This window comes from Carlito syrichta, unplaced genomic scaffold, assembly GCF_000164805.1.
Source record: "Carlito syrichta isolate Samal-C Ts95f unplaced genomic scaffold, Tarsius_syrichta-2.0.1 Scaffold287760, whole genome shotgun sequence".
NCBI lineage: Eukaryota > Metazoa > Chordata > Mammalia > Primates > Tarsiidae > Carlito > Carlito syrichta.
Genome location: NW_007231856.1, coordinates 157,894 through 178,787, shown reverse-complemented (window position 1 = coordinate 178,787; position 20,894 = coordinate 157,894). Strand labels below are relative to the sequence as shown.

Genomic DNA, 20,894 nt, shown 5'->3' with positions numbered 1-20,894 from the left:
CTACAGGAATTTCCAGGAAGTTTTCACTTCCAGGAAGTTCCTGAACACACTATTACCAACAGTAACTATTACTAACACTCACTATTACTAACAGTAACAACTTCTACTTCTGGGAGAAATAAAAGACAAACTGCAAAAAAAAAAAAAACTTGCAAAGGAAAAGGTATAAAAAACGGACACTTGTATGGACTTTACATTTTAATTAAAAATGTGTTGTGCTTGTGTCTCCTGAGGGGGTCTTCAAACTGTCCACAACACACTGGATTTCTTCCTCAGATCTTTCAGGCACGTCGTTTTTTACTCTGGAAAAACAGAAAACAGGATTGAGTAAGATTTCACAGTAGAGCCACTTTCTTTTTTCTAGGTTTCAATGATAGGGAAAGAGGAAAGGCCGCTGAGACAGGAATGATGAGAAACACACAAGTGAAGAGAGAGGTAGAGAAGGCAAGAGAAAAGAACTCTGGTCTGCATTGTCACCCGTGCGTCCACGACACGATGGCTCTGTCCCTTCTGCTGATTCCCGGATGCCTGCTCTCTGCAGGCTCTTCCAGATCATTTTGGGAACCAAGTCTGACAGGGCAGGCGGGAACTCCACACCTTGGCTTACCATCCAGGAAGCCTGGAATTAGTCTTATTGCAAGAATCACAGTGCCTGGTATATCAAATAAGTGTTGGGCACTCTGGTAGTCTCTGTACCCTAAGGTCATGACCCCATCACTGCAACCAAGCTTATGACTGAGGGCTGCTCTGATCCCATGACCGTATTGTCAGAGCATTGATATTCTTTTTTTAAAATTAATTAATTAATTAATTATAAAGATGTGGGGTACAATTCAGGACTAGGTATACAAACATTGATAATGCAGTTACCCTTGTTGATGAGGCATGCCCCTCCCTCCCCTAGCAGCTTCCCCCAACTGCCAGTCCCACCCCTCCTTCCCCTGACAGTTTCCGCTACTGCCAATCACCTTCCCACAGCATTATAATTGTTCTTGAGAGCTCAATTCCTCAGAAGTAATGGAGGTGCAGACAATATGGTCACTCCATATTGTTGTGAAAGGACTGATTACCATGGATCAGTCCAGTTGTGAAAGGACTGATTACCATGGATCTTCATGTATTCTTCATTCATTTTTTGTTATTTCAACAATTGTCCTCTTATTAATGAGTAGAAATATATAGTTATATATTCTGGATGCAAGTTCTTTAGATACCCAGCACTGTGTTAGGTGCTGGCAGCATATTGATAAGCGTAACTGGTATGGTCTGCCCTCAATAGAGTTTCGTTTAGTCTCATTTGCAGGGTTTAATACGCTCATTACGCAAATACATAAGTATAATCTGGTATCATAAAGAAAGAGCCCAGGAATCCACATAACACTGTAACAGGGGACATGGTCTAGTTTGGAGAAGGTTTTGTAAGAAAGTGCTGCTTGAAGTCCACACAGGGGAGCACATTTGAAGATATTAAAGGCCTTTGCTTGAGGAAAAAAACAAAACAAAACAACGAAGAGTGCTGCTTGAAGTGAGATCTGAAGAATGAAGTAGAGAAGTGACAGAATATTCTCGACACTGGGCACAGAAGGTGCTAAGACACTGAAGGGAACACGTTATCACTCTTCACTTCTTCATTCATTCATTCCATTCACGCAGGATGCCCACTAGCTCAGGCACTGTGTTGTGCTGCTGTGTATCACCAGTAGCTCATTTTCCCCCCTATAGTTTTACAGTATTGTGTGAATATGCCACCATTTGTTTATCCATTTACCAACTGATGAAAATGTAGAGTGCCAAGTTTGGTAAGATGAAGGAAGCTGCTATGGACATTTGTGTGTGAGTCTTTATATAGACATTTTTAAAAGATTATCTTAGATAAAAGTCTAAGATTGCTGGGTTATATAGCTGTGCATGAGAGTTTCAGTTATTTCACGTGCCCTCCAATACTTGATGTTTATTGGTGGTTTTAATTGCAGCCATTCTAGTGGGTATGCAGTAGTATCTCATTATGGTTTTAATTTGTATTTCCCTAATGACTAATGACATTGTCACTATGTCTGCTATTGGCCTTTTGTATATATTTTTCTGAGAAGTATCTGTTCAAGTCTTTTGCTTTTCTCATTTATTCAGTGAATTGTCTTCTTATTAATTAGTAGAAATATATAATTATATATTCTGGATACAAGTCCCTCATCAGATATATATTTTGCAAACATTTTCTCCCAGTCTGTGGCTTAACTTTTCCTTTTTTTAAAACAAAGTCCAATGACAAAAGTTTTCAATATTGGTTAAGTCCATTTATCAATTTCACTGTTATAATATGGTTTGTGCTTTCTGTGTGCTATCTAATAGGATTTGCCTAACCTAACAGGTCACAACAATTTTCTCCTATGTTACATTTCAGAAGTTTTCTAATTTTAGCTCTTATATTTAGGTTTATAATCTACTTTATTTTGTATGTGTTTAAGTTCATATATGTCAGTCTGGATATCTACCTGTCCCAGCACCATTTGTTGAAAAGATCCCTTTGGCCATTGTTTTGTTAAGCACTGGCCAGACCATGTGTCATGTTTTCCTAAGCTTTGGTCCCTTCCCCTATATCCTGGGAAAGTGAATTGCCTCTCTCTCTCTCTCTCTCTCTCATTTACTTTATAAATAAAGTTACCACAATTAAATGGAGATAGATGCCATTTTTCCAATCTAACAAAAAAAGAAAAGACTATCCCTTCTACATGGAATTGCGCTGGCACCTTTGTCAAAATCAATTGACCATGTGAGTTTATTTTTTGATTATTTTGTTCCATTGATTGATGTGCCCTTTCACTGTCTTGATTACTATAAATGTATGGTAAATCTTGAAATTAGGTTTTATAAAACTTTGTTTTTATTTTTCAGAATTGTCTTGGAAATTATAGCAGGTTCTTTGCATTTTCATATGACTTTTAGAATCAGCTTTCTAATTTCTACCGAAGAGCTTACCAGGATTTTGACTGAGATTGCTTTGAATCCATAGATCAATTTGAGGAGAATTGATGTCTTAACAATATCCAGTCTTTTGATTCACGAACATGGCATCTATCTCCATCTAATTGTGGTCAACTTTATTTTGTCAATAGTAATGTTATATAGTTTTCAGTATACAGGTCTTGTACTTGTTTTATTAAAGAAATTCACAAGTCTTAAATATTATTTGATGCTATTGCAAATAATATTAAAATATTTTGGTGTCCAATTGTTTGTTGTTAGTACGTAGAAATACAATTGCTTTTGTGTAATTAACCTTGTATCTTGTGACTTTGCTACACTCATTCACCAGTTTTAATAGGTTTTTTTATGAATTCCTTAGGCTTTTCTAGAAATATGATCATATTTTCTGTGAAAAAAGACAGTTTTTCTTCTGTATGCCTTTTATTTCTTTTTCTTGTTGCATTGGCTGCAACCTGCAGTACAATGCTGAACAAAAATAGTGAAAATGGACATCTTTGCTTTATCCCCAACCTTAGGAGAAATGTGATCAGTCTTTTATCATTAAATATGATGTTAATAGAAGGCTTTTGGTAGATGTCCTTTGTCAGTTTCTTTGTATTTCTATTTTTTTTTTTTAATCTTTTAGAACTTTGAAGATAGGGCTCCAAGCTCTCCTGTATTCCTATTTTGATGAGAGTATTTCTTTCTTTTTAAAATTATGAGTGAGTGTTAATTTTGTCAAAGTTTTTTCTGTATCCATTGACATAATCACATGATTTTTCTTTTTAATCTGTTTATAGAGAGAAATTTATTACCTGATTTTTGAATGTTAAATTTACCTATGCTTTTGGAATAAACTCCACATGATCATGAGGTATCATATTTCAGTATATCACTAGGTTTTGGTAGCTAATTTGGTTAAGGATTTTGGCACCTATGTTCAGGAGGGATTTTTGTAGTTTACTTTTCTTGCAATGTCTTTTTCTACTTTTGATATTAGGACTCCCCCTGCCTTCAGAGCAGCCTGGACACTGGCTCCAAGCAGTAAGTTGAGGCAAACATAGGTCTCATTTTATCTTTGTCCTTTTCTCAGAGACTATATTTTTCTGCTGTCTATTGTCCAATGTCTGAAAACAGTTGTCCCATATATTTTGTCAGCTTTCTAGTTGGTTATGGAAGGAGGCCAGTTTCTATAGCAGTTAATTCTTTGCAGGAGGAAGCAGAAGTCTATTCCTTCTATACAGTTTTAAAAGAGCTTTAATGGTCAGAAAAGTCTCTCATTTCCTTATACCTTCTCATAACCTCCACTCATTGAGATGCTCTTTGGAGTCACACTGTTACCTATGATCTTTGCACTCCTTGGTGGCAGCTCTTCAGATACATAAAGGCAGCACTTGTGTCCTCCCCAGCCTTTCTTTCAGATAAAGCTTCCTCAGTTACTTAAGCTGTTTCTTATTGGATTGAGCTTCCAGACACTTTATAAAACCTGGTTAGGTTTTCTTTTTTGTTGAGATTTCTCCTAAAAATAATGATACTTACTGTTGAATACAATATTTCAGATATCAGGAGACCAACAAAGAATTTTTAATTATCTTTTTCTATCCATGACAAAATCATCACCATGTCAAAAGAAATGCCTTTTTTAAAAAATGAAAGCAGGCAACCAAGAAAAGCAGTTTTGAAACTTTTGGATTTGATCACAAATTTGGCATTTTGAAGGGCAAATGTGATGATGTCACTGACTTTCAGTTTCTAAGCCCTATGAAGAGTTCTGCTTAAATTTGCTTAAACATGATTTGTTTTGAAAACAATACTTGGCCTTTAGGAACTCTTTCCTGGCTGGGTGTGGTGACTCATGCCTGGGTGTGGAGACTCTTACCAGCATTGTCAGAAGCCAAGGCAGGAGGACTACTTGAGCCCAGGAGTTCAAGACCAGCCTAGGCAACATAGTGAGATCTTGTCTGCACAAAAAAAAAAAAAAAAAAAATGCTGGGCATGGTGGCACACACCTGTAGTCCCAGTTACTTGAGAGACTGAGACAGGAGGATTGTTTTAGCCCAGGAGATGGAGACTGTAGTGAGCTGTGATTGTGCCATCACATTCCCATCTGGGTGACAGTGAGACCCCAACTAAAAAAAAAAAAAAAGAAAGAAAAAGAAAAAAGAAACCATTTCTGAAAATGCTGAGATTTTTAAAGTTTGTTCTAGGGAGACAAGTTGTAAAAACTGTTGGTTGCTAGGAAATTGTTATATACAGATTTCAGTCACACAAGATCCAAACAAGGAAGTAAAACTGGAAAAACGATAAATCATAGCTACAAATTCTCATGCCTTATCTGCCTTATTTGGCAAAGACAGAGAGAGAGAGAGAGAGAGAGAGAGAGAGAGAGAGAGAGAGAGAGAGAGAGAGAGAGAGAAGGAGAGGAGAGAAGAGGGATAAGAAACAAGTTAAAATAACCGTGGCATCTCCCTTTTATTCATTTACTGAACAGGGTAAATATTATAGTTGAGGCATAGAAAAACTATAATTAATGAACAAAGGGCTTCTGATGTCAGGTTAGTTAGTTTGAAGACTGTCTCCTCGGAGAAAAGAATTAATGTTTGGAATAGGAGGAAGCTCCAGTTTCAGAGAAATTCCTACTGGTTATCAGTAAGCTAGTGTCTCTGGTTGGATCATGACTGCTTTCACATCTGTTGGTTGGCGGAATTCAGTTCCCGGTGGTTGTGGAACTGAGATCCTTATCTCCTTGCTGGCAGGCTGCCAACCGAGAACCACTTCCATTTTCTAGAAGCTACCCACATTCTTTAGCTCATGGCTTCCTTCCTCCATCTTCAAACCATCAACGGTGAACTGAGCCTCTCAAGTTTCAGAATGTTTTTCCTTTTTCCAGCTCTTCCTTATTAGCTCTACCCCAGCTGGGAAAGGTGATTAGATTAGGCCCACCTGGATAATCCTGGCTAAAGTCACCATCTCAAGGTTGGTACTTTGTAAAGTTCCATTTGCCATGTAAGATAACATATTATAGGTTCGGGAGCATAGGAAGTAGACATCTTGTGGAGGCATTATTCTGTCTATCACATAGCCAATGCTGGATGTATTCACAAAGCAAGGGTAGATATTGCTGAAGTTACAGAACCCAAATTTACAAACATCTCGTATCTATATGGTATGGTTATACATAGTACATATCCCTCTCTCCAGTGATATCAGGGCTCCTCTTTTTGACCAAACTCTCTGGCACAGTTGACTGTCTGGCCCAACAACTTTTTTCCTACCGGTATTCTTTATCACATTCTTGGGAGTCATATGTGCTATTCTGTCTTTTGGTCTTTTGTCTTTTACCACTCATAGCCTAATTTGACCATATATATACACACATAGCTTATTCAACCCCCTTCTGACATCTCTCATGTGTACACACACATCCTCCTTATCTAGTCTCCTAAATTTTTCTGATTGTCACACAAGGGAAGAAACATTCTTACTGCTTTTTCTCCATCCCTTCTTTTTTGTTTTATTTGTAAGCTTATCATTCCAGTGTGAATGCAAAATTAGGAAATAGCTTATTCCCTCTGCACATCTAGCTAGTTCTAAATGGCAATGAGATTGAAAGAAAGAGAAGCTAAGAACTCTCACCTTGAAATGTCAGCACCTAAAATCAAAACTACAATGAGATACCACCTAACTCTGGTAAGGACGTGTATCATTAATAAGTCAAAAAACAACAGGTGCTGGCGCAGCAGCAGAGAAAAGATAATGCTTCTGCGCTGTTGGTGGGAATGTAAGCTAATTCAGTCTCTATGCAAAGCAGTGTGTCAATTCCTGAAAGAACTAAAAAGTGATCTTTTATGTAATCCAGCAATCCCTCTCTTGGGAACCTACCTGGAGGAACATAAATTGCTCTACCAAAAAGACACCTGCACACTCATGTTTCCTGCCACACTGTTCACAAACAGCAAAAACATGGAACCAACCCTGCTGCCCATTGAAAGTGGACTGGATAAAGAAAATGTGGTACAAATACACTATGGAGTATTAGGCAGCCATAAAGAAGAACAAAACCATGACCTTTGCAGAAGCAACCTGGATGCAGTTGGAGACGATCATACCAAGTGAACTATCACAGAAACAAAGAACTGAATACTGCACATTCTCACTCATAAGTGGACCCTGATCACCAGTCACATCACCGCAAGGATAGGATCAGCAGTCTCTGGGCATTGCTAGGGAGGGAAGGAGGAGGACAGGGGAGCACATGACAACACAAAGGATACCTGGTCACTAGGGGGAGTGAGGGCCACCTAGAAGCCCAAACTTCACCTGCATGCAGCCTACTTATGTAGTAAATCCTCCTTTGTACTCCACAACTCTATAATCATTAAATACATTTTTGAAAAGAAATGCCAAAGCCTAGGCAAGGATGATATGTTTCTACATCTGACCCTGTGCTCTGAATTTATATAGTATAAATTTTAAAATACTTTTACTTTTAACTTACACTTTTATGTTATAGAAATTTCTCAGCATATTCAATACTTTGGCTCTGCCATATGCTTTGAATTAATTTATTTAAATGTGATCATTTTATTCCCCAAAGTCCTGTTTTTAAAATACAACAGAATGCAATGAATTCTGCTAATGTCATCCATCTATTTTCTAGCTAGGTCTTAAAATCAGTACACTGAAATCTTAAATAAGATGCTTGCCAGAAATATTACTCATCTTGTTTTCTACCCTAAGAAGATTACCTTAAGTATTAGCACCAACCAAACTAACTACTACTAGAGGGAATTACTGAGATAAAGTCAATCTTATCTTAGAACCAGCCCACAACACAAAGTCATGGGATTATTATAAAATCAGGGATCACTTTGCCCCCATTAAACACTTTTACAACAGAAGTCGGGGGGGGGCTGTTTATAATAAATAGAAAAACTGTTGGAATAACCCAAGTGTCCAACAAATAGGGTTGATTAAATAAATAAATAAAGATGCATGCACATAATAGAATATCTTGTAGCCTTTTAAAGTGAAGCTGTAGGGCCAGGTGCGGTGACTCAAGCCTGTAATCCCAGCACTTTGGGAGGCCAAGGCAAGAGGATTGCCTGAGCCCAGGGGTTTGAGACCAGCCTGGGCAACTTGGCGAGACTTCATCTCTACAATAAATAAAAAAATTAGCAAGGCATGATGGTGCATGCCTGTAGTTCCAGCTACTTGGGAGGCTGAGGCGGAAGGATCACCTGAGCCCATCAGGTCAAGGCTATGGTGGCTGTGAGCATGCCACTGCACTCCCTCCTGAGCAACAGGGTGAGACTACTACTCAAAAGATAAATAAATAAAATAAGGTGATGATATAGAAGAATATTTAAGACATTAAAAATTATCTTGCTAAATGTAATACAGGAAATTAGAAAATAGTACATATGATATTATCCGATTTGTGAAAAACAACCCTTATAAAAGTATCCTAATTACAGAAAATAACAGATTTATACATTAAAAATATGGAATATATGCAACAAAAATGTCTGCATAATCATTTTTTATACTAGTAGAAGTAAGGATGATTTTCATTTTTGATATAGTTGATAATGGATATTATTATCAGCAAAAGTTAATATTATTTTTTTACAAATCAATGAAGAATAAGTCATCTAACTTATTTCATAGGATGTCTAGACTTTTAAGGATGAGAATATGAATCTTGTGGTCATCTAGCAAGCATCCCTCCTTGAACACCACTAGATGCATAACCTTTAGCATTTACAAGTGTTTTCACCATTTTACTTCATTGATTTGTCAAAGTAAATTCATGAAAGGAGGTAGATAAAGCAAGTAATAATCATCTTTGCCTGAAAACCAGAAGTATATCTGTAAACCTTAGTTTAGAAATGTTGCCTTTCACCAATGGGACGGGATAGAGATTCCGGAAGCAAAGCCTCAATTTCTCAACCAACTCATCTTTGACAAAGCCTCCAACAATAACCACTGGGGAAAGGAGAACCTATTCAGTAAGTGGTGATGGGAAAACTGGCTGATCCCACGCAGAAGATTGAAACAAGACTCCTACCAATTACCATACACACAAAAATTAAGTCTAAATGGATCAAAGACCTTAATGTAAAACCTCAAACTATAAGAATCTTAGAAAATGCAGGAGACACCCTTATGGAAATTGGAACTGGTAACCAACTCCTGATCAAAACCCCAAGTGCCCATAACATAAGAGATAAGATAAACAAGTGGGACCTCATCAAACTGACAAGCTTCTGCAAAGCAAAAGAAACCATCCAGAGAGTGGGGAAACAGCTTACAGAATGGGAAAAAATATTTGCCAACTGTATATCTGACAAAGGCCTAACATCTGGAATCTATAAGGAACTCAAACGTGCTGGAAGCGAAAAAAATAAATAGCCTCATTAAAAAGTGGGCAAAAGACATGAACAGACACTTCTCAAAAGAAAATATATGGGCAGCCAACAGAAACATGAAAAAGTGCTCAGCTTCACTAATCATCAGAGAAATACAAATCAAAACTACACTGAGATACCACCTAGCCCCAGTAAGACTGGCCATCATTAATAAAACAACTACAGATGCTGGCAAGGATGTGGAGAAAAAGGAATGCTTCTGTGCTGCTGGTGGGAATGCAAACTAGTGCAACCTCTTTGGAAGACAATGTGGCAATTTCTGAAAGAACTAGAAACTGACCTTCTATATGACCCAGCAATCCCCCTATTGGGAATATACCCAGAGGGACTCAAGTCATTCTACCAAGAAGATACCTGCACATGCATGTTGTTGCAGCTCTTGTCACAATAGCAAAAACATGGAACCAACCATGCTGCCCACTGAAGCTGGACTGGACCAAAAAAAAAAATGTGGTACATATACACAATGGAATATTATGCAGTCATAAAGAAGGACAAACATAGATTTTACAGCAACGTGGATGGATTTAGAGACTATCATACTCAGTGATCTATCACAGAAACAAAGAACACAGTACCATATGTTCTCACTCATAAGTGGACCTTGAACAATTATCATAATACTATAAGAAAGGGACTGGCAGTAGTGGAAAAATCCCAGGGGATGGGGGTATGGGTGGGATTGGCAGTTGAGGGAAGCTGCCAGGTAAGGGAGGGGCACCTCATCAACAAGGGTACCTGCATAATGAACACATGTATGCCTAACCCTGAATTGTACCCCGCATCTTTAAAAATAAAAAATAAATAAATGTTGCCTTTCTTTGAAGTCCAAGAGCAGTATGATCAGCAGCTGAGTCCAGACTAAATAGTCTCCAAAGTCTGAGGGAAAACTTTTTTCCCAACAACTTGCTGACTTTTTGCCAGTCTGGGTTCAGCCAACCAGCTCCAGGAGGCAGCCAATTGGGAAGTAGCTACAAAGTGGCAATCTTCAGGGAGGACAAGGACTGACTCACCTTGGCTGCTTCTTCTTCTTTTTCCACTTCCACATAATTAGAACAAACACAGTCCCACAAAAAACTGTAGCTATAAGTCCAGTTGCAATCAAGATGATAAGTTCTGGGGGCTCGGGATTCTTAGGTGCTAAAAATAACCACAAGTTTTCAATCATCCACAAAAGTCATCTACAAAAGGTATATATAGGCTACTGTTCTCTTATTTACCTGTCAGCATTTCCCCAAGGCTCTAGAGCCAGAGGAGCCTGAAGTTCACAATATGAAGCCATAGAAAGTTCCAGTCTCAGGGACTCAGCAACTAACTAGGAATCAAACCTGTGCCTCAGGCCAAATGCCTAGGCTGTGTTGCCTTCCTCCCACTGACCATGATCTGGAAGAAGAGGGTCAACCTGGCCTGTGATTCTGGAATCTGGGTAAGGTGTCTGTGCTGAGGCACTGAGTGTACAGTCATCTGTTCCGGGCCTGCTGCCCCACCTCCATTGCAGTCAGTCCCCAGGTCCTGAAGTTTCCCTTGTGATGCTTCCTCTGTCCTCTGTCATCTCCAGGTCAGGTTCCGAATGCCTCTCACTTGGACAAATGGCAATAGCCTCCTCACAGACCCCCTACCTCCAGCTTTTGCTTATGTGTTTGTTTGGCTATTTGGTTTTTTTCCCACTGATGTCATAGCAGGCTTCCCCCGCATGGCTTTCAACATGGTTCACCTATTAGGAAATCTTTCATATTTCTTCATGCCCTGAGGAATCAGGATCAAAACAAGCTCCCTAGTGGTCAGGACTTACTTTCTTGCCTGGGAACTTCTAAGTTTCTGGGAAGTTGAAAAACAAGCTTTGTGGGGAAAACATAAAACTGAATTGTCTACTTTACAGAGTTTTTTGGGAACAGTTCTGGCAATTAATCCCAAATTACAAAAAATAAGACCAGCTGATCTCCTGTTAGCTCAGTTACAATTTGTGGACACATGCCCCGTTCCTGGGATGTTAAGCAAAGGAGTCACTGGCAATGCAGGCTATGTTCAATCCCTTTGAGTCTGTCCCAGTTTATCCCATTTGAGCCCATTTGGAATGTCAATAAAAGGGGGATATACTTGTTAACATGGAAAATGCTACCTTTTGATACCTTTTGATATCTCTGATCAAGCCACAGAATAGGGATCCAGAGAGGTAGGCCCTATCTTCCGAGGGCAACTAGAGCTTAAACATTTCTGAAAATGCCTGGGGAGTTTCTGGCAGTATAGTAGTTGAGAAGCATCAGAAAGGTGAGCCATGATGAGGCTGTAGCATTGGCAAGCCCCTGCTCATTTGTAGACTGAGGAAGCCATAGCAGAGGGCCTGGGCCATGTCACATATGGTGATGCTGATGGTTACAAGGAGGGACTGACCTTAGGTGTGGCTTAGAGAGGCTACTGTCAGCCAAGAGAGGCTGCAGGTGGAACAACCAGGACAGGCTGGTGGCTCCATCATTTACTGGACTCTCAGAGTGTCTGAGTGAAAGGAAATCAGTGCCAGGAGAGGCAACTGATCCAGGTGTAAAGTTGGCTTGTGGAGACTGGCACTAGAGTATGTCTGTCCATAGGTCAAGTTATGTTTCAGCAACAAGACACCAGGAGAGAGGAGGTAGCAAAGCCAGGAGATGGAGCAAAGGGTTGGATGGATGTCTCTGGAAGTGACAAGCCAAAGGGTCAGAGCTGGAGAAGGGACCAAGGCAAGTAGAAGGCAGATATGGGACTCAAGGGCAGCCACAAGCAATAATGGGGCAGGGTGAGTGCAGGACACCTTCATTCTAGGAGGGAATCTTGAAATTACTGCTCTTTACAAGGGAAGTCTCAAATATAAACACATGCCCTCCAGAGCAAAGCCAGAACTGTAAAATGTTGGGCTCCTATTTGTGGGTACTGCTTAGTTTCAGTCCTTTCTTCTCCTCCACTCAACTGGCTCCTGCAGCACTTGTGAACATGCTATAAGCATTCTTTCTTTGACACAGTCCCTGCACTTATGCCAGAGATGGCTACTTCATTGTGGTCCTCTCACCTGTTGAGCCCAGATACTGCCTCAAAATTTTTCTGCTTAGAAAGTCATCATAGTTTTGGAAAACTGTCATCCAGAATGTTCCCACCTCTCCTCACAACACTTATTACGCCCAATAATTTCTTTTATGGTGTTATAAGGTCCCCCTTCCTTTAGGAAGCCTTCCCTGACCCTCAAGGATCTTGCCTGCTTCTGAATGCACATAAAACTGATTATCAGTTGCTTTCATTTTAAATTTAGTCACATTTCCATTCCATTAGATTTAAAATCTAGTCTTCCATGTGTGTACATCATGATGTTCAGAAATTCTATCAGAAGGCCCTGTAAACAATAATGTCTAGAATGGTTCTGTACACATAGGTACTGTATGTATGTATGTATGCATTGTGTGTGTGCGCACACATGCACATGTGTGTGTTTTAATAAATGGAAGAATTCTAAACCAGAGGAATCCTGCATTTTCTGACCATAACTTCAGAATCATCCATCCAAAGATAACCTGAAAGATTGGGTCAGTTTCAGAGCTCAGAGCATGTTTCTTCAAGTGCAGCATAGCCTCATAACCTCCTGGATGGTACATAATTCAGATGAAGGAGGAGCCCTCCATATGGGTCCTTCCTAACAGCATCATAACATGACCCAGGTAGAGGCTTTCTAGCCCATAGGGGACATTGGATGACCTGCCTCAAGCATTTGTGTATAATACCTGATGAAAGAAAGCATCTTGGGAAGCAGCTTTACCTCTACAAAAAGGTAAGGAGATAAGCGTTGTCTCCGCTTGCAGGACACAGAAGATGGTAACATTGCTTGTAGCATCAGGGAGTGAAACAGGCAAGCTGATGGAAACGTTGTAGAGCTCTGTGATATTATCTTGAGATATCTGCATAACACCATAATTCTCAGTGGTTGAATTCTCAGTCTGTAGCTTAAAACCCATTTGCTTAGGTTCTGGGTAACCTTGTATAGATGAGCACGTCAAATTTATGTACAAATCTTCTGTGACATTAGAAATCGGTTCTATCTTAGGTCGACTGAAGTTAGCTGAAAGCAAAACAGAGATACACAGAAATCAGTCTAAGTTTGGATGCATCGAGAACAGCAAATAATTAGGGACTTGATCTGGGCTCACTGGGGCCTCAGGGTAACTAAATTAGGGGTCTCAGCCCAAGGTGAGAGCCATGTAATAACCACACATTTATTTTTCAAGAATAGAATTTGGGGCCAAGCTTATTTCCTGCTTATCCAAATCAAGAGGGTACTCTCTGAGCGACAGGAGGGCTGACATGGAGGCACCAAAGATTTACAATGAAGCCACTATTTAGAAGAAGTGGTTTGACTCTAGGGTCCAGGTGTCCCATGGAGTACATTTCAGCTTACCAGACTAGGAGAGCAGAAAGGGATTGATCTAAAGTCTTACCAGGAACTAACAGAGCTCACAGTGCTGGCATGCTCTGGGTCGCATCTTTCAGAAACTCAAGCAAGATGGTGGTGAGTGGAATTTTGGATTTAGAAATCCTGAATACTGGTTTTGGACATGAGTGGCTAGTTATATTTATAACATACTGCAAGAGGAAGGTCAAATCCAGCCATTTTAGGGAAAAAATACATGATCTGTACAAACACAGTATTTTCTTACCTGTGTTTGCCATTCACCTTTTTTTTTTTTTTTTTTTGGTTATTGAGGATCACTAGCATGTAGCCCTTATACCTGTCTCATGTACCTTCTGCCAGTTAAATCTCTTTTTCTTCTTCTATAGTTACCAGGTAGTTGGCAGGTTCTACATGCTAATTTGTAGTTTAGTGTTTTGTAATTAAAATATCAGTTATTTGCATTTCATTCTTTACATGTTTTGCTGTATCAACATTGTATTTGAGCGTTCTTCTTGTACTTTATTTGGTCTACAGGAGGTGAGTTGCTGGGCCTTATTTAGTTTCATTAGCAATAACTGAAATCACAGGTTGGATAAGTTATGAACAGGATATAGAACACCATCATTCTCAGTGGTTGAATTCTCAGTCTTTAGCAAAAAACTCATCTTCTTAGATTCTGGGTAACCTTGTACAGATAAGCAGGTCAAATTTATGTACAAATTTATGAGGCTCACTAGCATGTATCCCCTAGACCTGTCTCATGTACCTTCTGCCAACTAAATCTCTTCTTCTTCTTCAATAGCTACCAGTTAACAAATGCGAACCTGTTTTCAAAAATGCTTATCTGGGTCCCACTAATGGTACCTCGTCTCATTTTGAAAGCACTGATTTGGCATTTGGCTAAATGTTCTAAAAGTCCTGCAGCCTAGTTTGACTCACAAAGGTTCAAAGCTAGCAGTTCACTATTCTATTTCTACTTTTGCCTCTGTTTTGATCTGAGGTTTCAGAACAGGTGTTGATCTACTTTTTCCAGTTACACCAAAAATTAACCTGGATTCAGTAACATCATGCCTGGGTATCTACCCTAGAGAAATGAGAATTTATGTTCACACAAAAACCTGTACATGAATGTTTACAGCACCTCTATTCATAATAGCCGCTAACTGGAAACAACCCAATATCTTTAATTGAGTTGAATGGATAAGCCACGAATGCTACTCAGCAACAAAGAGGAACAAATTTTTGATACATGCAACAACTTGGATGATTTGAAAAGACATGGTGAATAAAAGACATCAGTGTTAAAAGGTCACATATTGTATGACTCCATTTATGTGACATTCTCAAAAAGATAAAACCATAGACTGCAAAACAAGAGCTATGGGTGCACAGAGGGTATGACTCTATGAAGAGATAGCATGCAGGAATTTTTTTAGGGTGATGGAAATGCTCTATATCCTGTTCATAATGGTAGTTACATAAATCTACATATAATTTATAAAACTAATAGAACTCTACACCAAAACAAAAAAAAAAAAACAATTTTACTGCATTATAGTTTTAAAAAATCTGTAAGAGACATTTAGGCTTTTTGAGGACTGGTAAAATGGAAGAGCTGATTTGTTCACTTGTGGGTTATGTTTGTGGAGTTATTGACCTTCTGTCTACTGGGCTTATGGTTGTAACAGCAAACAACTAACAAGCAACCTATAGGAGGTTGAAGGAAAAACCCAGATCAGTCAGCTGTCACCCTCGCTAGGAGCTCTGGCAAAGACGTGGTAGGTAAAAAATCTTGGACGAAAGGAGCAAAAAGACTTGAGGCCTCTATGGTTAAATACACTTAGTAAGGGCCAAATCGCCCCTGGTTTTCACTTAGCTATATTACCTTTGTTCAGTTAGCTGTATTTGTCCCCAAAGCAGATGCTTACTGATCCTTCAGAACAAACTATGAAAAGTACCAAGAGCTTTCAGTTCCTACTCCCAGACCCTGTACTCTTTTCAAATGAACTTCCCAGAAATGACTGTTCTCTGCCTTCTCTCAGTAGTCCTCCTCTCTCCCCAACCCCACTCCCTCAAGTCCCCTCCCCCCATTCCAATGTTTCTCTACTTATTGTGGTTTCATCTCAGAAGACCAAGAATCTGAACACACTATTGACTACATACCAAGCACTGACAGGTCAGAAGGCAACTGGTGAATGCGAATCAGTCCATTGGGTCCTTTGTGATGGATGAAACATTGATATAAGCCCTTGTCCTTAATCTGAATGTTGTGAAGTAGCAGGGTCCAGTTGGCTGAGTTAAAACTTGTGCGGCCCATATATTTGGGATCAACATTGTCAAGTTTCTCTTTGCCGTAGTATAGCTCATACAGAACCGACATTTCCTGGTTCTGCCAAAACACTACCAGCTCACTCAGGCTTAGGTTTTGCGAGTTTGTAAATAAGCATGGCAGCTCTGCGGTCTCATTGAAATAAGCCTGAATCTTCAGGGAAACAGTCCCTAGAAAAGGAAAGAAGAAGAAAATACACATAACTCCATTTCTCTTTGTACAATACCCAAATGCTATTTCATCAGTAATGATGCTAAAGAATTAGTTGTTAATATCTGGATCTGTGCATACAAGCTAGGCATCCGGAGATTAGGACTTTTGTCCTTGCTTCACTACTAGGGAAATGTGTGGCCTTGTGCAAACCGCAACCTTTATGAGCCTTCGTTTTCTCATCTGTTTAATGAAGGGGTTGACTAAATTTTCACAGGGTCTTTCTAGAATTATGGTTCTGTGATTTTAAATTTTAAGCAGGGAAACCCCAAGACAGAGTTAGACAACTCATTCACCCACCTGTAACTTTCCCATAACCTGAATATTGATTCTCATCATCATAGCTGTTCTAGGCTCTTTGATGTCTACACCATCACCAAGAGCTTTCCCTTCTCCTCCTCATCCCCTTATTCCTTGGTCTGCTATGGTGAAAAGATGGCTGATAATAGTAATACATTTGATAGTCCCCTCGGATGCTTCATTAGTTGGGAATCACATTGAGTAATATCTTTGAAATGGAAACAGTTCCCTTTACAGACCATCCCCTATGACTGCTGCTCCCATGGCCAGCACTCACAAGGATGTCAAGTGGTTTAAAAATGACTTGAATAGTGAGCAAAGGTCTCTATTCACAGTGACCTCTCTAAGCTCTTTCAGGGATCAGAACGAGAACTGGGCAAACATAATAGCTGTTTTGGGATTGTAGTGGTCAGAGACCATGTAAGGCACATGAATGAAATGCTGGAAGTGAATCATAGATGGAAAAGTGAGGATATGCTTTGGGAGTATTGGGGAAACCCCAGGTACCACAAACTTGCTGCTCCCAGTATGCATTGCCCCTGGAAATTTTTACAACCAACAGGGAGCATGTAGAAGAAGGCTTTGGTCCCTAAGGGCACATAAATGTAATCGATTACAGAGTTTTTGTAGGACTTTTTCTGAGTTACAGAATTACTTGAGAGGACAAAGAAAGTAACTAGCGCTAGATGAGAAGCACAGGGGACAAGGGTGGCATTACTGTTTCTTGGTTAATATGAAGTTGAATATTTCCTTGGGGGAAGAAGTTTGCATAGGTTCTAAATACACTTTCATCATTCAGAATTTCAGCAAAGGGCTGTTGACATTAAGGAGAATGGTGAGAGAAATGAGAGGAGTTTCATTTGAACTGTTATTGGTGGGGGAGAAATGAAGTTGATCTGATGAATGGGTTTCTTTTCAAAGAGGAGAAAACAGGACAAATAACAATGACACGTACTTGGCAAAACTAAACTGTGTAGAATGGCCCAGCGAGAACCCATAATCAAGGGGTGGGTAGTAGTCTTGAACTCTGAGGGAAGCAGACTCCAGGTATCAGTGAGAGCTTGCACACATTCAAATCACTGCCTACTGCATTACACTCTGTGAAGACCTGAGGTGTAAAATGCACCATCTGTACAAGATGCATGCCGGCATTGGAGGGAGGAGGGAACATCTATGTGGGTACCTAGAGAATGAAAGAGGGACCTAAGGAAGAGTTCTTGCGTTCTGGTAATTATCTCGGAGGACCTGAAGCTTCTGGTTCTCCCTTGCTGAGCGCTTAATGTGATACAAGAGTGCCACCTGCTGTAAAAGCTTCTAGTGCTGTTTGGGAAAATATGTTCTGGTTTTGGCCTAATTTCTATCCGATATAGGGGACATGACCTAATGGAGAAAGCAAACACCAAGTTGAAAATTCTGCCAGTGAATGGTTGATATTATGTTATCACTCAGCTGTCAACTGTGCCTTCTGACCTTCTGAACCGGGAAATGACTTCACCCCTAGCGTCTTCTGCTTTGACTTCTCTCTGTCTCACTGTCTCTCACTGTCTCTCTCTCTCTCTCTCTCTCTCATGCAAGCGCGCCCGCCCCTTCTCCTAAATATTGCAAGGGCCTTTTCTTCCACTCATCAAAATGCTCCCCTCTTCACCTACCAACCCACAGTGTGATCGGTAGACCAATTGGCATCACCTGTGGGCTGATCGGAAACATGGGATCTCTGGTCCCACCCAACATCTCCTGAATTAGAATCTGCATTTTAACAAAGCTCCAGTTTGAGCAGCTGCTGTAGAGGCTCTCTGCTTCTGTCTCCAGAGTGGGACACAGAAGATAACAGGAGAAATTTGTTTCCACCCATTCCTCCCCAATCTCCCCCGCCGCCGACTCCTCCCTGTGTGAGATGGAAATTACTCTGAAGTCCATTCTGAGAGGAACTGAAAATATTTCACAATTTATACTCCATAGCACCTCACCAGCCACTGGCTTCCATGATCTCACTCAGAGCAAGCATGGGGGATCCTGCCAATCTCCTCTCTGACGAGATGGGGAAGGTTTAGTTCAAGATGTTTTCCCCAAGTGGTTTCAGGCCTCTCCTGTTACAACCCAGACCTCAGGTCACCTAGAATCCAGACTCACTGGGACTCTATGGGTGGGTAATCACTGAGAATCTCTCCTTCCTCAGGACTTGGGTAAGAGGAATGATTGAGGTCTAGTTATAACTGATGGCTATGATGGTGTCAGGAGTGAGGTACTGAAGAATCCAGCTAGGTGCCTTCCTAACTAGCTAAAGGAGTTGGTTTTGAAGGATACTTAAGGACTTCCTCAGAAACATACTGTACTGTTTGAATGCCACACACAAAAATAGTTTGCTAACCTGTGAGATCTCTGACTCCATTGGGACTTCAGTCTTCCCTGGCCACTACCCCAAATGCATGTCTTATATATTCAAGAATCATCTCTTCCTTATGTTTTTCTTTTCTTTTCTTTCATTAGAGACAGCATCTTGCTCTACTGCCCAGGCTAGTCTTGAACTCACGGGCTCAAGTAATCCTCCTGCCTCGGCCTCCCAAAGTGGTAGGATTACAGGTGTTAATATGCTTATTTGTACTCACAAATATTCCTTTTACTAAGCTTCCTCCAATGTTTTATTCAGCGCTCTGGAAGCCTCATTCCATCAATAACTACAACTAAATTCTTTTACATCCTTAATCTCTTCATTGACTGTTCTCCCAAGGTTGTTCTTTCACTGAAATCTGGTCCTACCCGGAGAAAACCACTGGTCCCCCAGCTAGCTACTGCTTGTATCATCACATTTCATGGGAGCCTTGAGCAACACTCTCCTCTTTTTGAGGTGTCCTCATCTCTCATTTTTGTTTTAGCTGCTAATCATTGGTCACGACTCCCTAGTGTAATGAAGATTTTGGCATTAGATGCAAGGTCTTTGACTCTGACTCTTGACATCAGTTTGGGTGACTTCTTCATGGATGAGTCCACCAACAACCTTGCCTCAAGGTTCTTTGGCCTTGTCAAGCCCCAAGGTCTTCATCCATACACTATTTCAGCAGCCCTCCTTCTTATGGCATAATCCCGAACCTCATCACCTGGAACAACTCAACTCCTAGAATCTTAATCTCAATATGCGCATCTCTGTCCACACCCCCTATTCCTGCAGGTTTTTCTCTTGTTTACTCCCTGCACATCTGCCACTCAGCTTCATCAAGACTTCAGCTTTATCCAATCTGGAGCCTATACTGCAGTGTTTTCCAAAAGAACTCTTGGTGATGATGGAAATATTCTACTTCTGTGCTGAGCAATACTGTAGCCACCAGCCACTGTGACTGTTGAGCCCTTGATATATAGCTAGTATGACTGAGAAGCTGAATTTTAAATTTTATTTAATTTTAATTAATTGAAATTTAGATAGTCACATAAGGCTAGTGGATACTATATCCGACAACACAGCAATAGTATGTCTTTTTAATTACCCATTGCCACAACTTCAATAAATAGGCCTTTCTGTCTCTGTAGAATTCATCCTGATGACACTCTAAATCTATATATCTATTCTTACAACTCAGTAGTTGAGCACTCCTGGAGGAAATTATTCAAGTGTGCAGACTAGTGACATTACAAATCTGTAGTGTCCAATCTCACTTAACTTGGCCTCTGGGTTGTTCACCTGGATCAATGCCCAGACCCTTCCTCACAAAAAATCAATTAGCAGGCAACTGCAATCATTCAATCAAGAGGTAATGGGGGTTTGACCCAGGGTAGGCTCTGCAGTGCTTTTAGTTTCCCCTCTGCTACTACATTTAGTTTCTCTTTCCCTTAAAGTCAAACTCCCTGAAAGAGTAAGTAGCAATTGTGGCCTTCACCCCCAACCTCCCCTCCCACCCCCACCTCTCTCCTGAAACTTGCCTGAAAAAGGTCGGTGACTTCCCACCATTGGCAAACCCTGGGCTATTTTCAGACCTCATCTCATTTGACCACTCTGTCTCAGGCATAACTGTGGGCATCTCTCCTTTGCAGAACGCTCTATTCTCCCCCAATCTCTGACGTCCTTGTTAGTTTTCTCTGATCACTCCTTACATGGTGATGGTCTCAAGCACCTATTCTTGGTCTTCTTACTCTCGTGCTTTTCTCTGGTTTTTCTCCTCTAACCCCATGGATTCATCTGATAAGTATAAGCTAATAATTCCCAGATACTTATTGCCAGACCATAACTTTCACTATCCATATCCAACCGCCTGCTGGATGC

General features: G+C 40.3%; 1 protein-coding gene across 1 annotated transcript; it reads right to left on the bottom strand.

Moving 5' to 3' along the window:
* Positions 1-202: 202 nt before the first annotated feature.
* Positions 203-16,299, bottom strand: CD86 (CD86 molecule). The gene is made up of 4 exons (XM_008052987.2): positions 15,967-16,299; positions 13,174-13,473; positions 10,409-10,535; positions 203-302 (listed from the first exon to the last, which is right to left on the bottom strand). Exons 1-4 carry the CDS (start codon positions 16,181-16,183, stop codon positions 203-205), a joined length of 744 nt encoding a protein of 247 aa, XP_008051178.1. The 5' UTR covers positions 16,184-16,299.
* Between the last annotated feature and the right edge of the window lie 4,595 nt (positions 16,300-20,894).

Excerpts from the sequence above, each read along its gene's own strand:
- CD86 (XM_008052987.2), bottom strand. The coding sequence starts at position 16,183 with ATGTCGGTTCTGTATGAGCTATACTACGGCAAAGAGAAACTTGACAAT. Across the intron at positions 13,474-15,966 it reads TTCTGACCTGTCAGTGCTTG|CTAACTTCAGTCGACCTAAG; the intron begins GTATGTAGTCAA and ends TTTTGCTTTCAG. Across the intron at positions 303-10,408 it reads AAGAAGAAGAAGCAGCCAAG|AGTAAAAAACGACGTGCCTG; the intron begins GTGAGTCAGTCC and ends CTGTTTTTCCAG.